Source organism: Mustelus asterias, chromosome 9 (genome assembly GCF_964213995.1).
Source record: "Mustelus asterias chromosome 9, sMusAst1.hap1.1, whole genome shotgun sequence".
Taxonomy (NCBI): domain Eukaryota; kingdom Metazoa; phylum Chordata; class Chondrichthyes; order Carcharhiniformes; family Triakidae; genus Mustelus; species Mustelus asterias.
This window is the reverse complement of record NC_135809.1, coordinates 7,632,625-7,643,217: the sequence shown is the minus strand read 5'-3', so window position 1 is coordinate 7,643,217 and position 10,593 is coordinate 7,632,625. Positions and strand designations below refer to the sequence as shown.

At 43.7% G+C, this 10,593-nt stretch overlaps 1 protein-coding gene across 13 annotated transcripts in view; it reads left to right on the top strand.

The window, feature by feature from the left end:
• cep290 (centrosomal protein 290) overlaps positions 1-10,593 on the top strand; it is a 115,486-nt gene continuing 104,893 nt past the window's right edge. For 9 of the 13 annotated variants that reach the window (XR_013498704.1, XR_013498705.1, XR_013498706.1 and 6 more), the window contains exons 1-5: positions 4-94; positions 7,423-7,550; positions 7,641-7,718; positions 9,646-9,715; positions 9,813-9,859. Coding sequence is in view for 7 of the 13 variants with exons in the window: in XM_078219615.1 (XP_078075741.1) it covers positions 7,449-7,550; positions 7,641-7,718; positions 9,646-9,715; positions 9,813-9,859 (297 nt within the window). In the remaining 6 variants the exon portion in view is untranslated. Of the gene's footprint in view, positions 95-7,422; positions 7,551-7,640; positions 7,719-9,645; positions 9,716-9,812; positions 9,860-10,172; positions 10,346-10,593 lie in introns of those variants that run through there. The other 4 variants (XM_078219614.1, XM_078219620.1, XM_078219618.1 and 1 more) reach the window with 4 other exon arrangements.

Here is a 10,593-nt window from a genome sequence, read left to right as displayed (position 1 = left end):
GCCACTGCCGTAAAGTTTAGAATGGTTGCCTAGCAGCGCAGCAGCAGCTTCCACCGGCCGCCGCCTCCGAGCCGGGCCTGATCCGGAGCGGGAGGTAAGCGATTTCCTCTCCTTCATTGTGACAAACTCCGGGCCCATCCCGCCGCCCCGGCTCCGGCTCCGGGTTCGCTTTGTGGCGGCGGAATTTCAGCTTCTTCCCCGTCCCTGTGAGAGCGGCGCACAGACAGCAACAAATGGCGGTTACCCTGCCCCTGGGGATGTGTACAGGAGGCTGTCACCCTGGGGATGTGTACAGGAGGCTGTCACTCTGGGGATGTGTACAGGAGGCTGTCACTCTGGGGATGTGTACAGGAGACTGTCACTCTGCCCCTGGGGATGTGTACAGGAGGCTGTCACTCTGGGGATGTGTACAGGAGACTGTCACTCTGCCCCTGGGGATGTGTACAGGAGGCTGTCACTCTGGGGATGTGTACAGGAGACTGTCACTCTGCCCCTGGGGATGTGTACAGGAGGCTGTCACTCTGCCTCTGGGGATGTGTACAGGAGGCTGTCACTCTGGGGATGTGTACAGGAGACTGTCACTCTGCCCCTGGGGATGTGTACAGGAGACTGTCACTCTGCCCCTGGGGATGTGTACAGGAGGCTGTCACTCTGGGGATGTGTACAGGAGACTGTCACTCTGCCCCTGGGGATGTGTACAGGAGGCTGTCACTCTGCCTCTGGGGATGTGTACAGGAGGCTGTCACTCTGGGGATGTGTACAGGAGGCTGTCACTCTGCCTCTGGGGATGTGTACAGGAGGCTATCACTGCCTCTGGGGATGTGTACAGGAGGCTGTCACTCTGGGGATGTGTACAGGAGGCTGTCACTCTGGGGATGTGTACAGGAGGCTGTCACTCTGGGGATGTGTACAGGAGGCTGTCACTCTGGGGATGTGTACAGGAGGCTGTCACTCTGGGGATGTGTACAGGAGGCTGTCACTCTGGCGATGTGTACAGGAGGCTTTCACTCTGGGGATGTGTACAGGAGGCTATTACTCTGCCTCTTGGGATGTGCACAGTAAGAAGTCTCACAACACCAGGTTAAAGTCCAACAGGTTTATTTGGTAGCACAAGCCGCTCGCGTTTGGAGCGCTGCCCCTTCATCAGGTGAGTGGGAGTTCTGTTCACAAACAGGGCATATAAAGACACAAACTCAATTTACAAAATAATGGTTGGAATGCGAGTCTTTACAGGTAATCAAGTCTTAAAGGTACAGACAATGTGAGTGGAGAGAGGGTTAAGCACAGGTTAAAGAGATGTGTATTGTCTCCAGACAGGACAGTTAGTGAGATTTTGCAAGCCCAGTCAAGTTGTGGGGGTTACAGATAGTGTGACATGAACCCAAGATCCTGGTTGAGGCCGTCCCCATGTGTGCGGAACTTGGCTATCAGTCTCTGCTCAGCGACTCTGCATTGTCCTGTGTTGTGAAGGCCACCTTGGAGAACGCTTACCCAAAGATCAGAGGCCGAATGCCCGTGACTGCTGAAGTGTTCCCCAACAGGAAGAGAACACTCTTGCCTGGTGATTGTCGAGCGGTGTTCATTCATCCATTGTCATAGCGTCTGCATGGTCTCCCCAATGTACCATGCCTCGGGACATCCTTTCCTGCAGCGTATCAGGTAGACAACGTTGGCCGAGTTGCAAGTGTATGTACTGTGTAGCTGGTGGATGGTGTTCTCACGTGAGATGATGGCATCTGTGTCAATGATCCGGCACGTCTTGTAGAGGTTGCTGTGGCAGGATTGTGTGGTGTCATGGTCACCGTTCTCCTGAAGGCTGGGTAGTTTGCTGCGGACAATGGTCTGTTTGAAGTTGTGCGGTTGTTTGAAGGCAAGGTGTGGGGATGGCCTTGGCGAGATGTTCGTCTTCATCAATGACATGTTGAAGGCTCCGGAGAAGATGTCGTAGCTTCTCTGCTCCAGGGAAGTACTGGACGACAAAGGGTACTCTGTCCGCTGTGTCCCGTGTTTGTCTTCTGATCTCTTTACACATCTCTTTAACCTGTGCTTAACCCTCTCTCCACTCACATTGTCTGTACCTTTAAGACTTGATTATGTGTAAAGACTCGCATTCCAACCATTATTTTGTAAATTTAGTTTGTGTCTTTACATGCCCTGTTTGTGAACATAACTCTCACTCACCTGATGAAGGGGCAGCGCTCCGAAAGCTAGTGGCTTGTGCTACCAAATAAACCTGTTGGACTTTAACCTGGTGTTGTGAGACTTCTTACTGTGTTTACCCCAGTCCAACACCGGCATCTCCACATCATGGCTTACCATCGACACCGCAAACTCTTGGGATGTGTACAGGAGGCTGTTACTCTGGGGATGTGACTTTGTTGTCTCTGGTGAAGTGGAAAGGAGGCTGTTACTCTGCCTCTGGGGCTGTATACAGGAGGCTGTTACATGACATTTGTCTAAGTATGGTCACTTTTGGTATTCGAGACCGTATGTCACAGAAATGGGAGAAATCTTCCTTGGAGCAGGCACACAAATTATTTAGAAGTAGAAAATGCCAATCTCAATTAAAACAAAAAATGTTGAAAGTACGCTTTTGATTCCCCCAGCATCAGGAAAAGTGTGCTTGCTGATCTATGTTGGCTACCAGTCCAGAGGTGCTTCCATTTCAAAATTTCCTTGTATTCAAATCCCTCCATGACCTCGCCTCTCCTAATCTCTGTAACCTTCTCTCGGCCTACAATCCTCCAGGATCTTTGTGTTCCTTCAGTTGAGGTTTTTTCATCGCTCCACCATCTGCGGCGTGCCTTTGGCAACTTGGGCCCTCAGACCTGGAATTCCCTCCCTCAACCTCTCCAACTCTCTCTTCCTATCGGACGTTCCTTAAGACTTTCCTCTTTGACTAAGTTTGTGATCACTGGCCCTAATCATCCATCATGTGATTTGGCATCACATCTTGTCTGATAGTGCTCTCCCGAAGCACTTGGGAACATTTTAGGGTGTTAAAGTCGCTGGGTAAATGCAGGTTGGTGGTTATGTGAATTTGGTGAAGGAATAAACTGAGAGCGGTTGTCGATTGTGCTTCATATGTTCCTATCCTGAGTTTTTTGTCCTGCTTATCCTGTGATAAATGACCATTAAGCTATCATGATTCAGGTCTGTGCAGCTATTTCAGCTACAATTCATTCCATCATAAAACAAAACAACTTCTTCTGTTAAATAAAATATTGATACCATATTATAGCATTGCTTTCACTGATGCTGTTTCCTTAAGGTTACCTTGTTTGAGTTAATATACAGTTCAATCAAATTCTAACTATTCGTGTGGATTGTCATTCGCTGCATGATCAAATTCAAGCTCAACTTTGAGGCTTTATGTGCAATAAATAATGACCATGAAGTCAATAAAATTATAATTCTAACATTTGAAAAAGTGCTGAAGGTAATTATACAGATCTGCATTTCTCCTTATGAATGGTCTTTCCAGTTCCCTTACCAAACCTGGAAAAATCACATCACTGCCAGGTGTTGTAATGGTTTGTTCTTTGCAGATTTGGTGAGCATGTGTAACAATGTTGTTATCAAGATCAATGCTCAGAAAGTGTATCTTGTAACTCTGAACCCAAAACCCAAATGCGATTTCGTTATTTAGAGTCATGGCTGCCACTAAGGTCCCTGCTTTAATTTTTGGGAACTTTATTATTTCTCTCTTAATTAAAATGATGCACATCTCTTCTCCCAGCTTGTTACTCACACACATTACATTAACATGGAATCTTTTTGAATGGTGCAGGTTGACACATTGACAAGTACGCCACCCAGGACAAAGCACCATGCTGGATTTGTTCCCCACCTTCAACATCCACTCCCTCCACCACTGACACGCAGTGATAAGAACATAAGAACTAGGAGCAAGAGTAGGCCATCTGGCCCCTCGAGCCTGCTCCACCTTTCAATAAGATCATGGCTGATCTTTTCGTGGACTCAGTTCCACTTACCTGCCCACTCACCATAGCCCTTAATTCCTTTACTGTTCAAAAATTTATCCATCCTTGCCTTAAAAACATTCAATGAGGTAGCCTCAACTGCTTCACTGGGCAGAGAATTCCACAGATTCACAACCCTTTGTGTGAAGAAGTTCCTCCTCAACTCAGTCCTAAATCTGCTCCCCCTAATTTTGAGGCCATGCCCCTTAGTTCTAGTTTCACCTACCAGTGGAAGGATCTGTGCTGAAGCCTCAACTGTTTACTATTGTAATTGCCCACTTAGTGATGGGATAGAAAACCACCTTTCCAAATTTACTGATGAGGCAAAGATAGATAGGTTGTCACTGTAGAAGAAGTTTTGAATTAAATTATTAATGCATTAAGCAAATGGACTAAATTGTGGCAAATGGATTTCAATGTTGGCAAATGGGAGGCCATTAGAGACGAGATACGCGGGACAGACTTTGGTTAAAAATGAATGGAGCTTTATTAATGCTGTGTGATCTCTTCCATGGCTGCTGCCCTCTCTCTGTTTTCCACGCTAGATCTATGACATCATTTGCGGTGCATACATTAACACAGCAGAGCGCCAGTGAGCCAATAGGAATAGATACATAACATTTTCTCCCCCCTAAATTGAACATCCCCAAACAAGTTCAACATGAACAATTATCAATAAGTCCGTCACTATTTATAAATCAGACGATCTGGAAGTCGTCACTCTCAGAACAGTCGACAGCAAGTCTCTGGTGTCTGCTTCACTCTGATGAGAACCTCTGACAACTGTATTTGCATGGACATCATCAATGGTTTGTTTAACTGGCGTTGACGTAGGAACTAGAGGTGGTTTCTGCTTCAGAACAGAAGGTGAGGTGTTGCTTTCCTCAACAATGCCTGGTAGTGTAGGGATTGTAGGAAGGTTCAAGTCATGACTTTGTTAGTCTGATCCTGAATTTGCACCTGGCTCAAGATTTGGCAGATCTGTTCTTCCAGCCAATAACTGGTCTGCATGTTTCATCCAGATAATGTCATCTGTGGTCTGGACAGTGTAAGAGACAGGTCCAGTCTGAGCAAGGATGGTGCCAGGAACCCTTTTCTCCCCTGTGGAGTAGTTCTGAGCCAAAATTCCTTGTCCTTGCTGGAAATTGCAGTGTTTTGCCTTGCTTTCCTGCTGTTCCACTTGTGCGTGTTGCTGTCCACACAATCTCCTTAGTTTTTGGAGGTTTTAATATATCAAATGCGGAATGCCTTTTTATCATGAGTAAAATAGGAGAGGACTTGGTCGCGGAATGTGTGGCATTCCAGTAGACCAGCAAGAAATTGTTAAAGCAATCTTCGGTACCACAATAAGCCTTTGTGTGCCATGATTGTCAGAAGCTGCTGTGAATTCTTGTCCAGACTCATCTGCAAGTAAACCTGGCTCAGGTCAATTTTGCTGAAATTTGGCCTCCTGAAATCCTGCAAGCAGATCTTCAATACAAGATAACGGGTACTGTTCAGCACATAACACTGGTTTTGTGGTGACCCTGAAACCCTTGCAAATCTTGACAGATCCATCTCTCATGAATACTGGAACATAGGCGTGGCCCATTCACTGATGCTGACAGGTTCCAAAATTTCAGTCTTCACCAGTCACTCCAAGTAAGCCTCCATCTTCGGCCTAATAGCAAATGGTTTAGACCTTGTCTTCAAGCATTTTGCTTGGCTTCCGTAATCCAGGTTTAATGTAGCTTGACAAAGCATTGGCCAAATAATTACTCTATCCAGCAATTGCTGAAGTTTTTTTAAAACAGTAAGTTTAACTAGTGATGTGAATCAACATTTACCATTTGACAGTTTTAATGTGGCATAAAGAATTCCTGACAAAATTGAAGTCAATGGGAATCAGGGACAGTCTGGATCACACCTAGAACAAAAGAAGCTGGTTTAAGCCCCAGGACATTGTTCCAGAAGTTCTTCACTATAGTGTCCTCGGTCCAACTAACTTCAATTGCTTCATCAATTACCTTCCCTCCATCATAAGGTCAGAAGGGGACTTATTCACTGATGATTGCACATAGATCTGGCCCATTTGTAACTTCTCAAGTACTGAATCAGTCTGTGCCTGAATGCAGCAAGAGCTGGACAATATTCAGGCTTGGCCTGATAAGTGGCAAGTAACGTTTGTGCCATTCATGTGCCTGGCAATGACCATCTCCAACATGAGAGAACCATCTCCCATTGACATTTAATGGCATTACCATCATTGAGTCAACACCCTGGAGGTCATAATTGATCAGATAGATAACTGAATATGGTACATAAATACTGTGGCTAAAAGAGCAGGTCAGAGGTGGGATTTTGTGGTGAGTAACTTAACTCCTAACTTACCAAAGCCTGTCCACCGTCTATTAGACACAATTTGGGAGTGTGGTGGAATACTCTCCAATTGTTTGGATGAATGTAGCTCCAATAACAGTCAAGAAGCTCAACATTATCCAGGACAAAGTCACCCTCTTGATCAGCACCCCATCTACCACCTTCAACATTCATTTTCTCCACCACTGGTACACAATGGCAGGAGTGTGCACCATCTACAAGATACACTGCAGCATCTTGCCAAAACGTCTTCAACAGCACCTTCCATACCCAGGACCTCTGTAGCAGGTGCAGCACCATCCCTTCACTGTTGCAGAGTCAAACACATGTAACTCCCTGCCTAAAGGCACTTTGGGTGGAATGCCACCACTGCAGTGGTTCAAGAAGAAACTTCCTCCAATACCTTCTGAAGGTGAATTAAGGATTTGCAATAAATGTGACACTTCCTGTGACAGCTACTTGCTGATAAAGATTTGGGTAGAGCATATGATCTGCGGGAACCTTGCTGAGAGTAATGTGTAAAAGTACCTTTTTTATTGGATTGCAACTTTCTTCAAAAAAAAGCTCAAAAATTTCACCGGATTTGTTTATAAATCCATTATGGTCTTTATTCTACCTGCACCAGAAAGACAAATAGATAACTGAGAAGATGTCACCTTCCTAACATTACAGTGATTACAGAAGCTTTTTTTTCTTCCAAAATATTACTTGCACTTTTCTTCAATGCCAAATTGAGGTCTTTTAGATCCAAAGTATATTTGCTGGAAGCTACATACATTTATACATAGGGACCTCTCCTCTGCAAGAGAAAGGAACATGTCCAGGCATTGTGACTTCTTTGAATTAAACAAAAGAATGGATGACAATGGTTCTATCAATTAGTGGATTTGCCAACCACTCGGCACCCTTTCTCATGCAGAATAAATAAATTATTGTTGCCTTTAAAATTTGGCATTTTTGTATTTGCCCTGATAAATGCAATTCGGAAAAACTTTGACAGCATGTCTTTTTATTCAGCAATACATGTCATTAATGGAATGGTTCAATTTATAACTGGCGTTTTAAACATTTTGTCCTACAGGGTGAACCCAACAGCCATACACCAAAATGGCGCCTAATCTGGATTGGGATAAGTTAATGAAAGTTGATCCAGACTCTTTGCCAAGTCGAGAGAAACTGGCAGATAAGTTGTTGGACTCGATATCCAAGGTCTTTATTTATTTCAGTTTGATGTTTAGTAATGATAATATTTTTGCACTTAGTAATTTTAGAAACCTAATGATGAATTTCTGTGCATAGGTTGAAGGAAATGAGTTGCCAGCAGAGAACCCAGAGAAGCTGATTCGGCTTTTCCGCATCACTCAGTCCTTAATGAAGGTTTGTGTTTGTAGATGCTTATTTGTTTCTCCATTTCCACAATGAATGTTTATTAACAAAAGTGGTAAAGTGTTCGTGTCACCACAAATGAGACATGGAAAACATGCAGTATCTTTTTTTAACGGGGTAAGTAATTCAGTACTGAATGATTGTTTGATTATACACGAAACAGCTTATTTCACCTTGTATAGCTGACCATTAAGAATTTTAATGCTGCATTGACAGAGAGAGAGAGATAGGGACACATCTGGATCTTTTGACTCAATATTAAGAAGGTTTATAGAACTGATTTTTTAAAATTGGTGAGATTGGAAATCTGAAATAAAAATTCTGGAAGCATTCAGTCGAATATTCAGCATCTTTGGAGAGGCTCGACCAGTGAATGTTGCAAATCTGGGGCTCTTACCCAAACTGAAGGAAATTGGAGTCAAACAGGTGTGTTTTTGAAAAGGAGCAGGAGCAAGGAAAGGGAGAGGAAATGCACACACAAACACATGCACACAAACTCACACCCACAAACATGCACACGCATGCACACACACGCACACGATCTGTAAAGTGTCTAAATGAAAATAAGCTTAAGTGGGTGAAGTGATATTAACAAGACAATAGAAGACATATTGGCATAAACTGAAATTATTCACCAGCCATGTTCAAATAGTCTGTTAGTAATCATTATTAAGTGATAGCTATGCCTTCAGCTGGCTGGGCCCCATAAGCTCAGGAAGTCCCTCCCTTGAATCTCCTCTCTGCTTTCCTCCTGAAAGATGTTTCTTAAAACCTTCAACCAATGTTCGTTTCTGCCCTAATATCTCCTTACGTGGTTTGATGTCCTTTTGTTTTTTTAATGCCCAGTGAAGAGTCCTTGGGACATTTTATTAGAGATGCTATATAAATATAGGGTGTAAAGCAGTGCTCCTTGGGCAAGATTTGTATTTTCACGGCCACATGTGGAAACATCATACACCCGTATAGAATCAATGGACCACTTTGTCTGCTTTCTGGATTGTTGGAGATTGGATAAACGACTAAAGATGTGCCTCGGGACCTTGCAGAGATCTTAATGTGTGGACCTTTGATGGAGTTCCTCGACGGACGCATCTCTGCCCTGATGGAGCTCCTCTCTGAGCATTTCTGTGAGAGCTGGGTTCAAAAGACTCCAGTAGAAATGTGTGGCAGTGTCGGGTCGTGGAATATCTACAAGCACAGCAGCAATCTGATGAGCATTGCCGTACTGGGAAGGTCCAGACCATTATCATAGATCATAGAAACCCTACAGTACAGAAAGAGGCCATTTGGCCCATTGAGTCTGCACCGACCACAATCCCACCCAGGCCCTATCCCCATATCCCTACATATTTTACCCGCTAATCCCTCTAATCTACGCATCCCAGGACACTAAGGGGCAATTTTAGCATGGCCAATCAACCTAACCCGCACATCTTTGGACTGTGGGAGGAAACCGGAGCACCCGGAGGAAACCCACGCAGACACGAGGAGAATGTGCAAACTCCACACAGACAGTGACCCAAGCCGGGAATCGAACCCAGGTCCCTGGAGTTGTGAAGCAGCAGTGCTAACCACTGTGCTACCGTGCCGCCCCAGGGCAGAGGGAAGAAGATAAACCAAAAAAAATTCTGAACTATAATGACTTACCATTAGTTTTGAATGTGATCCTATTTTGTGCAATATTTTTGAATAACACTTTATCCAATCTAAGGTGAATATAAATAAATAAACTTAACTTTAGTTGGTAAGTGGTTTTTCTAAGGAGTGGAAATCTGGCAAAAGAAAACTTGGAAATGCGTTAGGGATGGAAAGGGACATAGTTAGTTCATGTTGAATTTATCCTGTACTCATTAAAGTTCACAATGCTCTAGATTCACATGCGACCAAGGTGCTTGTGGTTTATTTTAATAATATACAGATGAAAGCACAAGAGGTCGAGTTGGCACTAGAAGAAGTTGAAAAAGCTGGTGAAGAACAAGCTAAAACAGGTAAGTGGCTGTTTTACAGTCAGTTTGGCCTGGTCTGTGTGTTCAGATCACTGAAAATTGAATGTATGCACTTAATTGTCATCTGTTTTCTCCACAGAAAACCAGCTGAAAGCAAAAGTTCTTAAATTAGAAAATGAACTGGAGGTTTGTGTGAACTTTTAATTTCTTCCTTTAATATACTTCTGAGTTATGTTATTAAATCGAACTACATTGCGTCTACAGCACAGAAACAGGCCATTTGCTAAATTTGGTCCATGCCAGTTTCTATGTCTCACACGCATCTAACCGTACCAAACTAAGCCGAATAACTTGCAATAAATCCTGAGTAAGTATCAAATTGCTTTCAGTAAGGGATTTGCATCTCCTGAGTCAGAAGCACGTGCATTCAAACCCCAACCCAGCATTTGACCAGATCAATCAAGGCTGACACTTCAGCTGAGGCGATGCTCCATTATCTAGGGTGCAGTTTACGAATTAGATCTTAAACTGAGATCACGTCTGCTTGGTAGAAAGACTGCAAAAGATTGCAAGGCTCCATTCTGGCCAGCGTTTTCCTTAGCCAACACTGGTTAACAATCCAATTTGATGTTTGGGGACTTTGCTGTACAGCTGGCTGCTGGTTTGTGAAATGTAATTATATTTCAAAAGGAATTTATTCATTGTGAAGTAACATCCAACAGATTATAGACAACCTTAGTGTTTCTCATCAGTGTATATATAGAAGGTCTGCACAATTTAGCATAAAAAGATTAAGGAAGGCAGCCAACGCTTCTTTTTTTGACTTGTGTGTGATGATACTGTGCTTTGATATATTTTATGTTTCTGTAGAATGCTTGAAGATTCCATTTTTTTTCCTACATGGAGTCAGTGTGTCTGGA